General features: G+C 40.0%; 1 protein-coding gene across 2 annotated transcripts in view; it reads right to left on the bottom strand.

The window, feature by feature from the left end:
* pld1a (phospholipase D1a) overlaps positions 1-19,724 on the bottom strand; it is a 43,344-nt gene extending 23,620 nt beyond the window's left edge. Inside the window, exons 1-4 of one of the 2 annotated variants that reach the window (XM_074660347.1) lie at positions 19,604-19,724; positions 3,605-3,820; positions 2,352-2,521; positions 1,971-2,113 (exon numbers count right to left, since the gene is read on the bottom strand). In XM_074660347.1, coding sequence (XP_074516448.1) covers positions 1,971-2,113; positions 2,352-2,521; positions 3,605-3,788 — 497 coding nt within the window. In that variant the 5' untranslated portion in view covers positions 3,789-3,820; positions 19,604-19,724. Of the gene's footprint in view, positions 1-1,970; positions 2,114-2,351; positions 2,522-3,604; positions 3,821-17,483; positions 17,662-19,603 lie in introns of those variants that run through there. The other variant, XM_074660346.1, reaches the window with a different exon arrangement.
* Between the last annotated feature and the right edge of the window lie 1,957 nt (positions 19,725-21,681).

Below are 21,681 nucleotides of genomic sequence, written 5' to 3'. Positions count from 1 at the left end.
ACTCATTGTTGTGTTACATCAATAAAGCAACACAGAACGGTAAAATGGACTTTTATTTAACTGAAAACAGGGAGGCAAAAGAACAACCACTAATGCAAATGTGAAAATCCATCATGCACCCTTCCTGTAACAAAATGTGGTCAAGATCCCAGACAGGGAGAGAGAAAAGAGGGAGTAGGGCAAAAGTAAATCCTCTTAACATCCAAGGGCAACATTCCTTTGTTTTCAGTTGCGAACATCACCAGAGAGAGACAGAGGGAGGGAGGGAAAGAAGAATAATGGAAAAGAGGAAAACAAAGGAAGTGAGCTGAAATGTCAGAGTACCACTGAAGTGAACAGAACATTATGCAAATGATGATAAAATATTAAAGTAGCAGATTAATATACTGAAAGGAATAGTTTGACATTTTGGGAAATATTTATAGTGTATGAAGGTAGAGCCTGGAGGCGATTAGCTTAGCTTTGCATAAAGACCAGAAGTAGGGGGAAACGGCTAGTTTGGCTCTGTCCAAAGTTTAAAAAAAAAAAGCAAAGAACACACCCACCATCTCTAAATTGTACCAATTAACATGTTGAGTCTTGTTTGTTTAATCTAAACACAAACAGAAATGTAAAAATGACAAGTTGTGGTTTTGGGGGGGAATTAAGTGCTGGAGCCATTTCTGAGCACTGTGACTTCCCGGAGACATCCTGGTTGCCTGGCAACTGTTGCTGCATTTACGCGATGCCGTCAGAATGGGTATAACCAGAGGGCAACTCCAGGGTCTGAAAAGTGAAGCCAATGCTGAAGTGCCTTAAAATTGCACTCTTTCTAATAGCCAGCAGGGGGCGACTCCTCTGGTTGTAAAAAGAAGTCAGATTGTATAGAAGTCTATGAGAAAATGAGCCTACTTCTCACTCGATTTATTACCTCAGTAAACATTGTAAACATGAGTTTATGGTCTCAATCGCAGGTTTCAAGTCTTCTTCAATACAGCATGATGTTCATTTAGTAAATTATGGTCCCATTTAGAGTCAAATAGACCATAAAGCAGGGGATGCTTTAGAGCGTGGCTACCTTGTAATGGACAGGTCGCTACCACGACGTTGTCTAGTCTGGGAGTTGTCCGTGTTTTCGTCTTAGAACTTGAACTCTTTCACAGTGTGTTTTCAGTTCATGAAAGTTAATTAATTACAAGCTTTTGGGCATCTAAAAATGTCTTTCGGTTGTACTTAGCTCCACCCTCTCGTGTCACTACTGACTGCAAAAAAAGCAGAAATGGAGACGGCAAAAATGTCGAAATCCATGCTCCAAAACGTCAGTCAACAAACCAGTGGGTGACGTCACCCCGACTATGTCCACTTCTTATATACAGTCTATAACAGTCTAAAATCTCCCATTATTATACCAAAAATTGTAAAAATAAATTTTATATTTTAATTAGTGAAATTAACAGTAGATGTGCTGACAGATTTCTTTAACTTTGGATAGAGCCAGGCTAGGTGTTTCCCTTTGTTTCCACTCTTTATGCTAAGCTAAGCCGACCATCTCCTGGTTCTAGCTCCATATTTAGTGTATAGACACAAGAGCAGTATTGTTCTTTCTCATTTAACTCACAAGAAAGCGAGTAAGTCTATTTACAAGAAAGCGAGTAAGTGTATTTCCCTAAATGTAACACTATTCTTTTAATATGTTTATCATTTTCAGTGAGTCTATAGACCTGTGTGTGTGTGTTTGTGAGTGTATACATACTGTACTGTACGTGTATTAATCACAGTGTGGGATGAGAATCTGTGCACAATGTAACACTGTGGGGACTCACTTCCCTGTTGGGGACAAAAAGCTGTTTTCCACAAGGTCAATGCAATGTGACAAAAACACGTGTGCATGTGCATTCCTGCGTACATCTTAACTGTTAGTGTTCTCACATGTGCACATCCGTGTGGGAGTGTAAATGTGTGTGTGTGTGTGTGTGTGTGAAGGCACCAACCTGCGTGACGGCAGCGGTATCCTCATGAAGGTCTTGTACGTCCTCAGCTCTCTGTGCAGCTCCATGAAATGTTTCTCCTTCCTCTTCACCACCCAGGTAAACTCACCGTGCTTCAGCTCGATCTTAAACACCGCCGGCAGAGACTGCACACATACACACACATTGGCAGAGAGACAGATGACAAACATTAGGGTTAGAGTCATTTTATTTGCTTAAGAAATGGTTATTTTAGAAGCAAAAATTTTAATTCAAATACATAAAAAATTGCAGCGAACAATAATTATAGTGATTTATAACAACATTTTTATTTAGCTGATGCTTTTATCCAGAGCAACTCACAAAGGGGGGAAAAGAAAGATAGTAACACATTGTGTGCAGTACCTTGTTGACACTCCTTTGGTGCGACAGGTTGAAGCGGTCTTGTGCGGTGGTGAATCTCTCCACCTCCAGTATTTTGGCAGTAATGGGCATGGTGGGAAGGTAGACCTTAGCAATGGCCTCCTTAAAGCCCACCGTAGCATACACCGCCGAAAACGGGATACGACAGTCCCCTAGGAGGAAGAGAGAGGCGGGTGGTTAGCGTGTTTTCTTTTCTTCTTCTGTTTGTGCATGTAGGAGTTTGTTCAGGCTGCTTAGGAGCAAGTAGGATGCATCATGGGAAACTCGGCCTTTGTTCAAGATTTTTACTTTGCCGTGTTAGGTCAAATGTTTCGGTTTGTGCTCCGGTAAAGTTTTTGAGATCTAAATTATGTAAAGGAAACATCCACCCTCATACTCCTGCTCTGTTAGATGCTAGTTTGAAGGCTCACCAGCTGTAGTATTTCTTAGTGTAGTTTTTGTCAATTTTCCACACTGACATACGATGTGAGCCCGATTTCCCTTAGCTGGTCTACTACCCTTCAGTTTTTCAGCATTTCCCAGGGACCCTGAGTTCAACCCTGAGAGGACAGTCCCATACTTCATGCTTTGGGCTTATAAGGACATAAAAATCTTTTTTATGAATGATGAATCTGGTTCATAATCCTGACAAGCGAAGTTTCCTGGAAATTGAATCTCTTGTGGATTTTACATAATCTTAATATCTGAACTGTTCATTACTGGAATATCTGACCTTTGTTATCATCACTGGTGGACTCAGGGGGGACGGGGGGGCGACCGCCACCCTTGGTGACCCCATGTTAAAAAGAAATGCAGCAAAAGTGCCCTCTTGGATGCCCGGATGGTAGATAAAACATGATAAAATGCCCCATAGGATGCACTTCCAATATGGTAAAGTGCTCTCTTGGGCTCCCTTAAATCAAGAAAATGTGATAATGTGCCCTCTTGGGTGCCCTTAAATGGAGAAAACATGATAAAGTGCCCGCTAGAGTGTTCTTCCAGTAGAGAAAATAGGATGCAGTGCCCTCATAGGGTGGCCTTAAAATGGAGAAAACACTATGCAGTGCCCTACATGCTAGAAAACCTTCTGTGCACTGGTGCCCTTTATATTTTTTCCGCCCCTGCCTCTCAGACAGCTTGAATCCGCCACTGGTTATCATTACAGTATATATCTTTTAAGGTGTCATCTTATTCTTGTGTGAAATGATGGTGAAATCACACAACTTGAGACCGACTGGTAATATGTAATCACACACCTAAGTAGCTCCCATCGTAGTCGTTCTCCTCTCCCTCCCCCATGTCCAGCTCTCTGGTATCCAGGCTCTCCACGAGGTCGGCCATCGTGATACCGTCGTGCGCGTCCGGGGCCGCTGTGGCGTCCGACACCTCAGAGTTCACCAGGTTGAGGCTACTAGTAGTGGGCGGAGCTTTACCCAGCATGCTCAGCAATTAGCCCCCAGAGCAGGGCGAGCCTAGAGGGGAGGAGAGATCAAAATATATTAAAAACAAATATTATATACTGTGGAATAAATGTAAACTTGAGAGTGCGTGGGTTCGTATGTCCATGTTGTAAGCTACATTTCCTGAGTGTACATTGACTCCCACACAGACTCATTTGACTTTTAACCTTCCATCATATCCTGATCATGACTTGTTACACAACACACTCATGTTCTATTATAAGAGTCCCATAAGGACCTCAAATATACAAGCTCTTTAACAAACACAGTCACACAGACTTTACATGTAGACACAGCTGGAACAGGTTTCAAGGTCACATGTGGCCACTTCTCCAGACCCAGCAACACTAGGATGATATAATACGCAGAACCAAAAAGTTCAGACCTGAAAATCAACTAGTCAGGTTACAGAAATGAGCCGGTGAACAGATGTCTGGTATCAGAGGTGTAAAACTGGCTTGATCTGGATTTGGTGACTCCTCGTACCCTGTTGGGAAGCATCTGCATGTGTTGTGTTTCTCCACCTGTCTGGATGTTCTTACAGTGTTGATCATTATCCCTGGAGCCATAAACTATTAAAGATAACAGTCTATTCACCATTCTGTCAGTGACATTTTACAATTTTGATATTTAGAAAAATAATGTGAACAAATATAAAATATAATAAAATAATAAAATATATATTTTTCTCAATATTTGCATTTTTTTATTTTTTGTTTTTTTGAGCACTTACAAATATTTGTTTTGAGAATTATTCGTGTTATTATTATTATTAGTCTGAAGAAGGCCAGTATGATGAAGGTCAGAGGCACCAAAACATTGCCGTAAAAAGTGTGACAGCCATGCTTGAGGTGGGAAAACTGAGGAGTGGTACTGGCATTAATCTGTTCTCCCCATGAGACAGAGGTGGACGTCATTCACTTTAGTTTTTAAGTAGCAATTATGACTGAATCAAAATCTTCAGGTAAGGAAGTGAATGATTTACTGAAGTCGCGCCCTCCTCAACCTAATCCCTTCCTTCCTTTGAAGTATTGATACATTTCTTTCGAAATTATAGCTGGATAAAGCCTGTGTTACTCACCACTTCTGTCTGTGACTTCCTAAGACTTAAATCCTGTTAATGGCAAACTACCTGTCTGACTGACTTCAGTTGTTCATTACTGACACACACAATGAATGAATCAGCCGATAGCCTCCTCCCTATCCAAATCATGTGTGTTATCATGAGTTTAATGACTTATTCTCATACTGCAGATGAACATTTTTACTACTTCTTCATAGGAGATACTGAGTAATGATTCGGTCCATTGATGCTGCTGAATTTTTTACCTTGAGGTCATTAGTCAAACAGCCCCATTGTTCTGGTTTCCGTCTGTTACACAGTACACTGGTCTTAGTATCGTGCCAATATGATACCAGAGTTCAGAACAAATACAACAAAAAAAAAGAAAACTTTTTCTTTTCATTTTTTTATACCTTAATGATCCTATTTAAAGTTATCTTCATATAATATGCCTTAAATAAATCCAAAATTCCAATCTAAATATCTAATTAAAGATTATGTGATGTGTTATTAGTGAACAAGACTGAGAGTATTTTTGGAGTTTTTGCGCAACTGACACAAAAAAAGTCAAATTGACTGATGTTTGAGACCCAGTGCAAGACTGATTTTGGCACTAATATCTGATACAGATTTTTTTAGTTCGTGCTGTATCAGTAATATTACATATCCAATAAATAACATGTAATCGTATTTATTGTCTCACCGTGGGTTCTTTGGACCCACAGGACAAGGACCCCCTTTTGGATTTAAACTGGTAACATGTTCTTTATTTGTTTTTTACCATGTACATGTTCGGCATTAAGGGAATACAAATTACATTATCTATAATTTTTGAAGCTAGAAAAGATGAGATTTGCTCTACAAGGACCTAGGGATAATTTTAGCAGCGTTTGGCAACCTTTCATTAAATAACTGCTTGAGCAGCTGTGAGATTGTGTTATGGTTTGTTTTATTCATTTGCTATAGAATTTGTTTACTCTAAACTGCCACACACAGATACAAACATACACTTTGCCTATTATTGTTTTTGTTTGATTTTTTATGTCTGTTTTTATCATTATTATTATTACTATTATTACTACTATTATTATTATTTTAATATGGGGATTATCTTATTATACTTGATTTTTTTTTATTTTGATTGGCTTTTGGTTTCCTTAAAAAAAAAGATGAAAAATGTTTTCCTGTACTTTTGTATACAAAATGCTTTTTTTTAATGTGAAAACTAATAAACAAAGTGGGAAAATAATTGCATCATCCAAAATATGACACAATATTACAGTTAGAATTATTCCAAATAAAGGGAAGGTGTTGCTGTAAACAACAGAATTACTAAATCTTTTCTAAAACGCACTTGTTGACTAAGAACATGACATCATGCACAGCTGTTACAGACACACCCACAGCGTTTCTGCACAGTATAACCTCACTTTCATTTTATTGGCAGCTTCACCAGAGCAGCAGTGGCCTATCTACTGTAATTATCTTGCTCATTAGCACCTTACGAGGTCCCATTTAATCCACTCCTACACCTGGATCTGCTACTCACAGGCTTCTTATACATTTTAGTAGTGAAGTCTCTGCTCTCCCCAAACCTTCAGTCATTGTGACTGCGTTACCAAATATTACTTAAAATGTTTGTGGTTTTCTCGGTGCTGTGTCTGGGACTGACTAACTGCACCCATAAGAGTGGGAGTTGGTGACGAAATAATGTTGCTGATGTTATCTGATTTGTAAAACACCGTGCTGAGACCATGCTGAGACACACATGCATACAGTCAGCTCATATGAATTAACATAGAATACCATACAACTAGCTATAGTGCTCATACATGACACGAAAACACAGTATACATAGAGTCAAAATACTGCAAAGGCAAATAAGCAAATGTCATGGGGTGTTTTTTTGACAAATATTTGCAGCACATAAACATGTTAACACACTGCAGGCTACAGCTGGTCATGTTACTAGATGTTAAACAAAGAACGACAAACAATATTCAGATCTTTGTTTTAGTTTCACTATTACCTCACCAATACACACCGCTGATAACAAAATAAACATTTCCTTAGACGCCGAAAAACCTGCTAAACCTGTTAGGAAAAATCACAATTCTCATGTTTTTGCTACACTACTGATCCAGTTTCATTAAAGCCCCATCTGTAAAATCCTGCATTACAAAGACAGGATACAGCAGGGTGTGGAGAATAACAGCGCTGCAGCTACAATAAATCTTCCATCTTTCAAATGCAGTCAAGTGAAAAACACCGCAAAAGAAAGACACACACACACAAAATACCACCAAGCAGTATGCTTAGTCAGCCGACCGAGACTACCCCTTACACATGAGGCCCATTAACTAACCTCCCTCTGAGATGAAGCAGAAAGAAGACACAGGAGGAGATGGGAAGAAAGGAACGGAGAGAGTGGTTGACTCATCAGAAAGATTCTACATTACTGCTGTACATCACTGTTAATGATATTTCTGTGCTCCATCATGATGAATCCCCCTATTTCCCCTTAATTGTTTTGCTGTCTACTGTATTTCAAGTTAGTTGTAAAACAATGTAACAAAGAAAGGCTAGAAATTGTCTCGGTTGGGATGTAATGAGACAAGATAGCAGGGAGCAGATGGCCCCCCGGTTATCTCATCCCATCTCACAGTGATCCAAAAACTATGTTTTCATATGAAAAGATGAGCAGAAGGTCATTGAAATGTCAACATTTGACAGCCCTCTGATAAGAACAGACAGAAAACAGCCACTGTTAAAATAAACACTCATTTTTGGACAAGAAACACAAGGGTTTACTGGAAAAAATGGCAGAGCAGTCACACAGCCGGGAGGCAGAACAATTAGAAGTATGGTGATGAGTCAGTTTTAAGAAAAACACCAAACAAAGGCAGTGTCTTTTTTTCTACTTAGTTTAAGGTAACCAGGGAGTAGCAGCACAAAAAGGATGACGTTTTGGTGATTCATTCGATTTCTGGAGTGTTTTCTTTGATGTAGGTTGGGATGGGAACAAAACACACACACTTTCACACAAATACACACACAGAGAAAAGTCAATTGTTTCTTTACAGTCAGTGAAGGCAAAAGAAATCAGAGGTTTACGTTTAAAGGAATACTTCACCCCCAAAATGATAATTTGTATATCAATTCCTCAACCCGTGTTATCTTGAAGAAAACGTTGTTTTTCCCCACATACATTCACAGTGAATGAAGAAAAATGGAGAAAAGTCTTGATGAATTGACCCTTCGCTAAGTCCCACCTCTCGAACGCAGGCTGGCCAATCATAGCGTAGCATCAGCCAGCTCTGACCAGGGTCCGACAACTATACGGCTCTGCTCCATAGACTCAATCTTTTCAAATTTTCATCATTTTCAGGCTGTTTTTTTGTGTTTTTCGAACAAGTCATGGTTAAACGTTGTGTCTTGGGGCAGGTGTATTAGTGATATTCGTTACCCAGAGAGGTTGGAAAGAGATATAAGTTTATAAAACGTTACGTTTCTACATAAAAACCTATGGAGCTAACATTAATAGAGTACATTAGCACATCATTTAACTACAGTAGCCTTAACTCACAACTCGTGCAGTATAACTCGTTTACGCGGAAGTGATTTAAATAGTAAGGTTTTAGCGAAGATGCACGTGTTTGGGAAGTAGTGAGCTTACAACTGGATAAACAAGACTAGGATTATACTGCACGAGTTGTGTGAGAGTTTGTAAACGTTTGTTTTGATATGGTTTTGTTAAACGCCGCCCCCATTTACTTCAATTCATCAAGACTTGTCTCCGTTTTCGGAGTCTCTGTACACCGTGGAGGCATGCAAACTAAGTTTTCTTCATCAATTCAAGGTCACGAACTGAGGAATTGATATACAAATGAACATTTTGTAGGTGAAGTATTCCTCTAAGGTCTTTCCACCAACTAGATTACCGACATAAGATACCCATAATGCCCAAATTTAACATTTTTCATATAAAATGGTATCATTATTCTGAACCATTATAACCCAGATTAAGAATACACCCTGCTCAAGTAAGAAACAGGTACATTACAAAGTGCAAAAATCTTCTGTTTGGAGTTAAATACACTCGTGACAAATCGACAACACATGAGCACGTACACCAGCAGAAAACAGCTTGACGGTATTCATTCCCACTCTACTGAACAAGATCCAACACGCTCACAGTCAGTCCCCAGCAGCCACCAGTTGCCTTCAGTCACTGCATGTCTGTGTGCTTCCCGTTGCCCCTGCATTCATTCATCCAATCATTTTCTCATTCTGTTTTCTCCTGAATAAAGTTGCTTATGTAAGATTTAAGTAATGATTCTGATTATTTTTCAGGACTTTATTATAATTAATGGCATTAATTGCTTATTCTATCTCATGGTCAGCATCAATCATTTGGAAAAAAAAACAATCTGCAAGAAAAAAAAGAAACTCTTTTAAACTATTTATAAAAGCAGTGTTTCCACATTCCTAAGCAGAGTATGTGTGTCCATAGCATTGGCACTAAGGAGCTCACTTTGCTTGGTTACATTTTGTACAGAAGGACAACAGTGTAGGAAAGGGTATTTCACACAGCCAAGAATGGTGTGACATCTAAATTCTCCCATCTACTAAGTATAGCGAGTATAGAGCCCATATACTCGGAAGACAATTCAAAAATGTCAATGTAACCTGACCCGGACTGCTTGCAAGTGACACACTGCTATCACGTCACCTCACCTGTTGTTTCTTAGGCTAGGAGGCACATTTACCGAGCTTGTTGGCAGAAGTCGGAGCCCAGGTTGAAATAGTGAAATGGCATCTTTAAAACATGCACAAGGCCAAGATCTTCTATCACGATATAGGTCATTTCATATCTCTATAACGATATACATCACGATAAAGCATGTTCTCTGGTTATTCAATAAATAGTGTATATGAAATGACCACATGGTAAAACCTAGTTTTGTGTACTCCTGTGTGAAATACTTGACAAATGAAAATTACAAAGTATTTTCTCATTTAAGAACTTGAGTGCAAAATGAACATAACAGTTTAAAGTGAAATTATCGCGATAGAAAAATATATACGATAGACATTTTTATATCGTTTTGACGATATATATTGTCATATTGCCCAGCCCTACACTTAAAGATGAGTTGACTGAGAAATATTTGTTCATTGTATTGGAGAAAAGCTGGAGACAAGTGGGCATCATTTTCAATGAGACAGCTGGTCATTGTGAGGAGCAGTAAAACGCCACTACAACAACAACAAACATGGGAAAGAACCACAAGATGGAACCATCTGAAAATGTCATATAAAGCTACCAGCAGAATGATTGTAAAATGAATTGGACAACAAGACTGAGCAGTGGATCATCAGCATTTTAAAATATATGAATATGAATATAATTGTGGTCTCTGTAAACATGCAAGATGTATCAATGTCGTTAAATTCAACAAGGCCTATTGGTTGTTTTGCAATCTTAGATTCCAGAAGTAGTATTTTTCGACAGTGCAGTTATCTCCCTGCTCTAAGAATACCCACAGCCTTGGCCCACTCAGAGGTAAACTGCAGAGGGACCTGGTATGCTGCATGTGGTTTAAATGTCTGCATATGTAGACTCAGATGTCAAACGTAATGCACGCACATATACATGCACAAAAAGCCCCAGTGGTCACGGTATCTGTGTCTACAGTATGCAGTCTGATGGGAAAGCAGAGAGAAGACAAGAATGCAACGGGAGTTTTGCAGGAGTTATCTCTCTCCTCCACTCCAATGGAACGCTGCCTACTTCCTGCTTCCTGTCCTGTTGTCATAGCGATAGTAGCAACAGCCAACTGAGCTGCTCGTATATAAATATCAACAGAAGCAGCTAAGAGCGTCCGCCTCTCCCTTTATGTGCTAGCATCCCTCGTAAATGTCAATTAGTTGGAATCAAGTCGCAGATGAAGAAATGAACGAATGTTGAGTGGGAGAGAGAGAGAGAGAAAGAGAGAGAGAAAAATGAGGCATCATAAAAGCAAAGTGGGAACTCGTCAATCGTTTCTACATGTGACACATGGGAAATTTAGTCTCTCACCCTGCATCACAGAGCCATTAAGGACATATTGCTACGATTCTCATACAGGAACCTTCATTCATTTTAAATAAGACCAAATCCATTACTGGGGGTGTGATAGTTCACTCAAATTTAGAGCAAAGCTTTTAGGATAAAGGTGTGCTGGAGAACTTTGGTACCACTGTCTAATAAGGCAGCCCTTATGAAGGTTTATACGATTTAATTAATGGCTTTATTGACATAATTAATTGATCATTCCCTAATCGTTAATGGGAATTAATTTTGAGATTGTGATTGATGTTTATTCTCCCCCAGCAGGACACTTGTTTTGTTTTTAGCTCTTTAGTCCAAGAAATACAGTAGACTGCTCCAATGGACTGTTTGACCTCTGACGGATGACTGTTGGTAGCCAATTAGCTTAGCTTAGCACAAAACAAACTCTACAAATACTGGAAATATGCTCATCTGCTTTGTTGCTGAGTGTTAAATGAGAAGATTAGTATAAAGTTTAGCATAAAGACTGGAAACGGGGAAACCGATAGCGTCCAAAAATAACAAAATCCACCTAGCAGCACCTCTAAAGCTCACTAATTAACATATTATACATTTTTAAACAAACAAGAAAGAGCCATGCTAGCTTTTTCTCAATGTCTCCAGTCTTTGTGCCAAGTTAAGCTTACTGACTGCTGGCTGTAGCTTCATATTTAACAGACTAACCTTTTTTTCTTTAAGATTATTTTTGGGGTTTTTTTGCCTTTATTCAACAGTGCAGCTGAACACAGGAAACGGGAGCAAGAGAGAGAGAAAGAGGGGTTGACATGCAGCAAAGGGCCGCGGGTCGGACTCGAAACCGGCTTTAACAGACACACATGAGAGCGGTATCAATCTTCTCAAGGTTTCCGCCAGAAAATGAATAAGGATATTTCCCAAAATGTCTAACTATTCCTTTAATATTCACAACTTCATATATGAATATATTTTAAAGAAAAATAATAATGATTACTAAAACTAACTTTTGCTTTTGGCCTATTAGTGAGAAACCTGTGACCTTTATTGGCAATGACTTTTATAAACTGCAGACTTGAAGGTTTATTAGAAAGACTTGACTATTGATAACGAACCAACGTGGCCACCCAAAAGATGTTCTAATTAATAACTTACAGTATAACATCTACAGAGCATTACTTTGTGATTTATCATTAACTTATAACTGAGGGCTTGGTGGTGCGAAAAGTTTAATAATTACCGTAGGTTAAAGAAGGTTAATCCACAAATCAATACTGCATTCAACATACGCTCGATTCATTCATCTCTCACACCCATTTACTCCCATTCATGTCACTCTGACAGCAGGCACGGCGCGGTGAGTTTGTTTGTGTTCAATGTGTGCCCCACATTGGCAGCAATGTTCATTTACAGTTCATATTTTTTATTCCATCTTCCCTCCTGAGATTATCGTAACATAAAACATTTCTGTCTGAGGTTTTGAAATAAAAGAAGATGCCCTAGTTTCTGTTTCTGTAGCACAGTAAGTATCACTGTTGCTGTAGCAGTGCAAGGACCCGAGAGGGATACATGGGAACAAAGATGAGGTCACCCTGGCCGTATCTACTGGCAGAAAAATTAAATATGCATCCCTCGTCAGTTGCTTAACTGTTGTCCAAAATTAACTTTAGTCAGGAAGTTGTGTCTTGCGACATAAAGTCTGATTAACTGCCAAACTTCTGTGATGCGTGTGGGAAGACACTGCCATTGGTCCACATGTAACACGATCATACATATTGTAGTCGTGTCTTTTCTGAAGCTGTGTTCCTTATCACTACTCTTGTACTCTCACACAAAGCAGGCAGCACGATGGTGTCAGTAATCGGATCTAGTCTGAAAGGTGGGAACTCGCCATGATGCGGCTACCGCTGGGAGTTGAGTTGCGCTCACTGCATGAGACCTTAACCGAATCCTCAATGCTTTGAACAGGGAAACAGTTGGATTGTCCTCATCCAGAGCTGGGTGGAGAATGTTTTGTATTTCCAATACGCTAAAAGAAAAAGATTTTCCTCTGCTGCTTTGGGGCATCCTGGTGATGGAGGAGTCTTAAGGTGGACAGCACATACAGATTGTTTTCACATTCCACTCTCACTCTTTGCACGGCATCTCCTTTTTCTCCCTCTGTTAAGGTTATGATCAAGATTTTTTAGGATATAATAGTATAAATGGCAGAAAATCAAGCCTTTTACACTTTAAGAAACAGTTATTGGTGACATAGCTGGCATTGGTGTTTGCACCATGTAAATGTGTGGTTCATTTTGTCATTCCCTTCCTTGGCCAAACAAAGACAATGTGAATTTTCCCAGTGCAGCTACCATAAATTTGTTTTGGCAACACCAATAGTAAATCATATTCAGACAGTTTTAAAGAGGACATATTATGCTCTTTCACTTCCCTTTAGTGTGTAGTATAGTCTTTTGTGCATGTAAAAGGTCTGCAAAGTTACAAAACCCATGCCAAAGGGAGTTACTCTCCCCCACAGAAACACTGCTCCTGAACTTCCTGAAATGCCTTTCTCTGAGTCCTGCCTTTTCTTTTGTAACGTGGTGATGTCACCAAGTAACACATTTGCATAATACCTGACACGCCCTCAAACAAAGCTAATTAGAGCGGAGCTGGAGCAGAGTATAAAGAGTTTGGTTTGGTTGACCAATCACAACAGAGTGGGCCAGCTGACCAATCAGAGCAGACTGGGCTTTTCAGAGGGGTGGAGGAGGAGCGTTTCAGAGGGAGGGTGAAAAGAGGTGTTGCCACACAGCCGGTATGAGAAAAATAAAGTGTTTTTTGAACATTAAAGCATGTAAACATGTTCTAGTAGAAACCCAAAATATAAGTATGCACCTGAAAATGAGCACAATAGGTCCTCTTTAAAGAGTTTAATCTATGTAATGGCACATCAATGCAACACAATTCATTGTTTTGAACATCAGTTTGATTATTTTGTACGAGTGAATTTGCATACATTTGCCATATTGTGTTATAAAATCAACTTTGGTCTTTCAGGGAAAATGGGAAATCACTGGCTCATGACAGGTTGAGAAAAAAAAACAGGTTACGGCATTTCATCACAAAGTTGTGGAATACACTGAACATCATTGTCAACAGTTTAAGCACACTTTTCATTTCTCATTGTGACCCACAATGACCAATAATTAGTCAGCAAGAATGACCGCCATCATCACCACTTATTTTAAGTTAAACTGTCCTAAATGCTTTCCATCACCTCTGAGCCAGACTTCTATATCATCTTAATTATTACATCTGTATCGGTGTAGTACTAACATTTGTCATCGCTGCTTCTTTCATCCATAAAGTGTCATAAACTGTACGTCTGCTGCCTATTTTAAATGGCAGCGGATGCTCTTACTATTGTCCCTCTACACTTGGTTTGCTTGCAATGTGTCACATTGTTGAAGAGAACACTGGAGGCGGGCTGAGCATCTACAGTATGTCAATATCAGCGGAGGTGCTGTCACTGGTTACCCATTGAGTGTTCGGAAAAATAGATGACTTGGGAGATGCATCATCTATTCCTGGACGTGTGATAACACGCTTGACATTTAAAAAGTACTGTGGCAAACAGTGAATGATTTAGAATCATTGTAAAGATACCGTACATACATGTAAACACCAACTCGACATCACTCACACGCATGCACACATACATACGATAAAGTCAACATAAATCCAGCTTGGCGTTCACAGATCGTTTGGTGCCAAGCTCCTCGTGGCGCAGATGGTACAAAGAGAGAGAGAGAGAGAGAAGATGGAGGGAGGAAGAGAGAGGGAAGCAAAGAGAGAGGTCTGTAACACCTCTCTGTCTCTGCCCACACTAAAGCTGCCTATTATCTAATCCTTCACACCATGGATAGGGGGGATAGGGATGGTCCGAGAGGCAGAGAAAGCAAGACATACAGTAGATGCCAGAAAAAGAGAGGGCGCAAGTCATCATCGCCAGAGTGGCGTTCTGCTGGCCGTAACACAAGGCATCATTGTACTGAAGGAGTGATGGAACTGCTCTCTCTCTTTCTTTCTTTCTCTCCTTCAGCCAAGCCTGACTCAGTCCCGCCAGGGCAGCCAAGTCAGAGCCTGGAAATTACCAAACTATAACTTGTGTACTGACCACTAAAGTCACAGACCATGATTATAGTAGCAGGGCAGAAAGTATAGAGGACATTTGGGCTCTTGACTGAAAGGCTTGTTCCACCCAGATTACCATCTCCAGCGGAATCTAGCCATGAAGATCATTTTGGTTTTGTTTGCCCATGTGTTGAGATAGTCCTTAAGATTTATGCCGCCACCCCCAATACAATGGAGCTGGCTGGAATTCCACTTGTGATGCCAACAGCAATGAAAAAGAAATTACGTTTGAAAATTTCAACAGCTACTTGTTGTTGTTGTCCAGAATCAATAAAGAGGACTCACTGGAACTACTTTTTAACTAACAAATAGTCCCTATTAAAACTGTTGACAGTGTGTTCTGTGGATTATTCAGAGTAATGAAAACATTGTTTCTGGAAAAAAAGACATCACTGTTGAATATGTTTTTTTTAATCAAGTGAACACCACCAACAAAATCCATTTATTTCCATTGTATGGCTGTGTATTGGCAATAATCTATTAATACGATACGCATCATTATACAGGTACGATTCAATATATTGCGATACTGTAAGCAAGGCGATATATTGCGATATTTTAAATCTAATTTTAGAAAAACTGTCATAGTATAAAGAACAAACCGTCCCTTTAGCATCCAACATCAGAGCACTACTTTGAGAGGGTGTGTCTCTTTGACAATGAAATAAAGTACCTTCTGAGTTCATCTTTGCATGATAGCTATTAATCAAAAATCAATAGGGTTTTTGAGAATCGATACAGTATCACAAAACATTATATTGCGATACTTGATATTTTTTATATTTTCTTACACCCCTACTAAGGGATAAAATATGAGTTTTAGAATCAGGTGAACTAACTTACTGTCACCTGATTGTCCTGGACCTCAATACCTGCAAATTCCTAACACAGGACATGAATCAGACGTGCATATGGGGGGTCAAAAATAAGCTATTCTGATTCAAAAATAGAGACAAGGAGCTAATAAATACATTTCTATTTTCCTACATTTCTTTATGTTTATACAAGAGAAACTGTAACGCCCAAATTGCCCCCTGGGGATCAATAAAGTATTTCTGATTGCCAAATGGCACAGTGACATTTCTCACCGTGTAAATAAATCCCTTCTTTTATCTTCTGCAGTTTATCTTCAGCAGTAAAGCAATGCTGTCAGCGTAACTTCAGCTAGATTTAAACCTGTAATCTACTGTATAGCGGTATCATTGAGAAAGTATGACCCACATACAGTGGTGAGCCAATACCTTACAGTATTAGCTATGAACAGTCTTATGATGCAGAGAAACAAACAGTGTCTGATTACACACATTTAGATCATCCACAAATGATCATTTTTACGACTGTGGTTGGAAACTCAAAACAGGGTTTGTGGTTTTTTGACAGGGGTTCACCATATGGCAGGAGCCTACGAGACTGTAGTCCACATCTGGAATAAATGTACAGTAGTACTGAATCTGCCAGCCAAGCTAAAAATATTCCAAATCCTTCCAATCCTTCCTGAGAAGAAGAAGAAGAAGAACACTGCAACAACTTCACAACTCTTTAACTAAAGAACAGTAGGTGGTTGTGGACAAACATTCTCCCACTGTCCAGATTAATGATTGATATGTAGGATATCACAAAACTAGGTAGCATCACATGGAACGGGTCGATACAGTTAAAACACACATTTAAAGCCCGAGGCAGCACAATAACAGTAGCAAAGTGTACCGTATGTGTGTGTGTGTGTGTGTGTGTGTGTATGCTGCTGGCAACACAACAGAGTAAAGTATTGAGGTCACGGTTGTGGTACTGCCTGCATGTGCAGAAGGAAGACGAGGTGAATGTCAGAGGTCACTATCATGTGTATTCAGTTGCAAAGACAACAGAAGAAGAGAGAGAGAGGAGGACAGGACAGGATAGGAGAGTGGAGTGGGGGGGTTTGATACAGGCGAGCAGCAGTGGAGAAAGAAAGAAAAGCAAAATATCTCCAGTGTTCCCATGACATTCCAGCTGCAGCACCTAACTTCCACAACAGGGTGTGAGAGAAGGGGGGTAGCAGGACCACACACACACACCTGTGCAGGATTAAACAGCAGGTAACACACACAACTTGTTGAAGTATTTCATAACTCATCTCCACGCCCACCTAGACAAGGATCTCCACACAAAGATTAACAGACACTTGGTCATGTTGAATACACATTTGCTATGCAGCATGATGCAAACACACAGGAGCAGTAACCATGATGGCAAACATACTGTGCATGCTTCTACATGATCTGGACCCAAGGAGTGTCACAGAGACACATATCTCCCCCCCAAGCCCATGGACACAAATAGCCCAAAGCAGACATGGAGACAAGCAGAGAGAGAGAGACATTACCAACCTGCTCTCTCTGTGGGCGTGCAGCCCACATGTTGGTTAGAGCTGATCAATCCACTTGGCTTCAATGGATGGACGACAACAACACTCAGACACACTCTCCCAGCTGAGCAGACAAAGAAGTGAACAGCAGCAGACAGCTAGTCCTATGCTCCTTCTGCTCTGTATAACTCAGTAAGAGTGGCTGAGAGAAAACTAAGAGGGAACTCACTCCAACTCCTCAGGAAGGGAGGGGTCTGTGAAACTCTAGACCAATCACAGGAGCCGGTTCCTCCCACAGGCTTCTCTCATTGGGTGAAAAAAAGTTCTGGACTTCTGGTGAAGTAGGAGGAGTTCTCTCTAGGGAGACAAATACTGACACACTGGTTCTGCCTACTACAATATCTCACCTTTTCTCACTCTGTTACTTTCTCTTTGTATGTGTTTTCTTTGCCTTTTCTATCCACATTTTCTGTGTGTGTGTTACCATGTTTGTTTATGGCTTTATGTTTGATAGATAGATAGATAGATAGTAACTTTATTGATCCCAAGGGAAATTCAAGTTTGTGTTAGGGTTGTCAATTGATTAAAATATTTAATCGCGATTAATCGCAAATTCATTGCACATTTTTTATTTGTTCAAAATGTACCTGAAAGAGAGATTTGTCACGTATTTAATACTCTTATCAACATGGGAGTGGGCAAATATGCTTGCTTTATTTAAATGTATGTATAATGACAAATATTGTCCCTCACAGCTACTGCATTTGGCAAACTGCAGCCCAACAGGAAACAACAGCTGTCAGTGTGTCAGTGTGCTGACTTGACTATGACTTTCCCCAAAACTGCATGTGATTATCATAAAGTGGGCGTGTCTGTAAAGGGGAGACTCCTGGGTACCCATAGAACACATTTTCATTCACATATGTCGAGGTCAGAGGCCATGCCAGTTTTTCCTCGCCAAAATTTAGCGTAAGTTTGGAGCGTTATGTAACCTCCTTCACGACAAGTTAGTATGACATGGGTAGTACCAATGGGTTCTTTAGGTTTTGTAGTTTCATATGATGCCAGTATCTTCACTCTAGCTTTAAAACTGAGCCTGCGCCGATCCTAAAATAGCAAGTTGCGTTAATGCGTTAGAGAAATTGGTGGTGTTAAAACAAATTATTTTTAATGCGTTATTATCGTGTTAACTGTGACAGCCCTGATTTGTGTCTATATGTGTGTTTGTCTATCCACATCTGTGCATTTCTGTTTAACTGCCTGTGCCTTTGCATGCATGTGTGTTTAGTATTTTAAGCCTTTATTGATCTGCATAAGTACCAAAACAACCAAACACTTAAAAGATAAGTGGTAAAAGCTCTCATCTAATAAAATACGCCCTCATCACACTAATAGCACAAACCATTCATTAGTCTGGCACTCATTCACATCCACAGGTTCAAGTACAAAATGAAATGAGATCTCTTCCTCCATCTTGTGGATGAAGAGATGTCCTGCGCCCCTCACAGAAGCAAACACACTCATATGCATTGCTGCCAAATGCGAGTGTTATGACAGGGACTTTACCCTGTACTCTACCACCACACCCTGGAATCAGTTCAGACAAAATCACACCCAAAACTCTCCCCAATACATGACCAACTTTACCGTGGTAGTCCAGAACCACATGAACCATAAACTGTGTATTGCATGGTACAGAACACACAGCAATAAAATCATAAAAAGATCAAACATGGAGATGAACTCCAGAAAGCTATGTTTCATATACATAACACACAGTTCACAGCCATAAAAAGACCAAACAGAAAAAGCTCTCCTGACACTAAAATAGACTAGAGCCGTGACATTTGAAAATGTTGCCGTCATTACCTCCTGTTGTCACAGAAACAGTCCAATTTTACCATTTTGTCTGTGTAAACTGAGGTAATTTCAGCTTGTTGTTGGTCTATTATCAGCATTACCACAGTTATGAGCACAAGGCCCACTGAAATGTAGTTAGATTACACAATACAGATGTCAGAGGTTTTAGTTTGTCCCTGAACATCACAAAAATGTGAAATACACACTCGCATGCGCAAACACACACATACATTACAATCAGGACACACGTACACATTGTATGACCCCCAGTCAGATACATACCAGATGTGATGAAAAGGTCTCACAGAAGCTGTGAAAGACAAAACTGTCCTGACAAGTGTTCTTCTCTTCGTGTTCTTTCCACTATTAGGATCCCTCCCGTTCTCTCTTTCTCTATTTATTTCTCTCTCACTCTTTCTCTTTCTCTCTCTCTCTCTCTCTCATATCAGGATTCAGTGGTCATAAACATATCTGGTGGTAAACACAGCGCAAAGGGCAAGGAGATAATATTTGAAGCATGAGGAGAATCACATCTGTGCAGTAAAAGTAGAAATATATTGCAACTCTAATGGTGAGGAAATTCACATTTGTGTTGAAATTGGTCACCGGTTACGCCTCCAGCAAGCTGTCTATTCAGCCATTAAGGAAATAGGCAACAATGTTTGTTATTCTCATATGTTGGTTGCAATCTGCAACCACACAACTAGATGCCCCCGAATCCTACACACTGTACCTTTAAAGATTCAGAACAATATCAAAGAAACAAGACCATACGTTGGACATACGGTACTACAGTTCCCCTGCATCTTTGACATTGTCCAAACATTGAATGCATCTAAATGTAGTTTTTTTAAAGTCAGTGACAAATAATAATCAGCCAAAAAAGGCATGAAATTAAAGTTTTACAAGCTATTGTTATGTTACACTATTTGGCTGAGAGCCTTCAAAGTTCAAACCCTTTTTTTTTTTCAACTTACTGTAGTTACTGTTCACTGCCTTTGGCAGATTAGCCAATCATCTTGCCACTTATTATGGGGGTGATATATTCTATATTCTAATGGTAGTTACTAAAGTGACTCTGCTTTAGGCTCATTATACAGTATGCAACAGTTTTAATCTGGCTGAAGCGTGGATATTCTCCATATACTGTGTCATATAACACAGTTTATGTGACTACACCTGCATGAAATGTTCTTTGCAAATAAAACTCTACAGCAGGTGGAACTTGACACATGTTGCTAATTTGCAAAACACCAGGAATGGTGCACACTCATAAATGCCAGATTATGGCCCCTGTTCTTATTCCGCAGAGGGGCAAATTGGAGCCTTGAATTTAATCAGGGCATCAGACCGACTATAATGCAATTGAAGTCTTTGTGGCAATGGAATAATGTGATTTTATTTGGGCTGAGTGCAGTTCTGAGATATTGAGCATCAAAAGATTTGAACCCAGCAGGCAAAACTGTACTTTCTAAACCTGAACCCCAAATGGCCTTTAAAGGGACTGTTTGTAACTTTCAGAAATGCTTGTCAACAGCGACACCTGTGACCGTTAAGTCAACGAAAGTCAGCGTCGGGCCCGCGCTTGCTCGCTCTAAATAGACATGAACGAGCATCACTCAAAACAGTGAGGCGACGGCGTCAGCTAAAACCACAATATCACTCTATATTTCAGCTGCTTGGCAGTAATGTTAGCTGACCAGACGAAGGTCTCTCCATGAGTCACTGCTGATCCTAGTGTTGGCTGAAGCAGGAAAATAAACGTTATCGTCTCCCTCCGGCACCCGGTCGGAGGGAGACAATAACGTTTCTCGCTGCGGATCCCCGTCACTTCACAAGACATGTAAAACCTCTGTTGGTCCGGAGGAGCAGCAGCATTGATTTCTGCACAAACGTCCACTGTACATTTACTAGATATTCTCAGAGCTAAACTAACTCTTCTGCAGTGTGTAGTGAGACAGCGAGAACGCGCGCGGTGTGTGAGTGAAGGCAAGCAGGCAGCGGAGCAGAGACTCCGGCCAGTCGCGAGTGCGCATATGCGAGCGTGCATGGGATCCCAACCCGGTAGATTTATACGTGTAAAAAGTTACAAACAGTCCCTTTAAAAAAAAAAAAATTAATATTAAAATATGCAGGTATTTTTAAGAAGCGATAGCCAGATAGAATATTATGATTTTAAGCTGATGACTAAATTGACCGCTATGAGGAAAAATATCTTATTTACTGACCTTCTTGCAGGATCAGCTGCAAAGCCACACCTCTGGAGCAGCTGGTTATTTTGAGTCTTGGTCCCATTTGGAGTTCCTGAAAGGTCACTCTTCTTTCCCTCTGCAAGACCTGGTGGTAAACAGATTTTCAGA

This window comes from Sebastes fasciatus, chromosome 15, assembly GCF_043250625.1.
Source record: "Sebastes fasciatus isolate fSebFas1 chromosome 15, fSebFas1.pri, whole genome shotgun sequence".
Taxonomy (NCBI): Eukaryota; Metazoa; Chordata; class Actinopteri; order Perciformes; family Sebastidae; genus Sebastes; species Sebastes fasciatus.
This window is presented reverse-complemented; position numbering and strand designations above follow the sequence as displayed.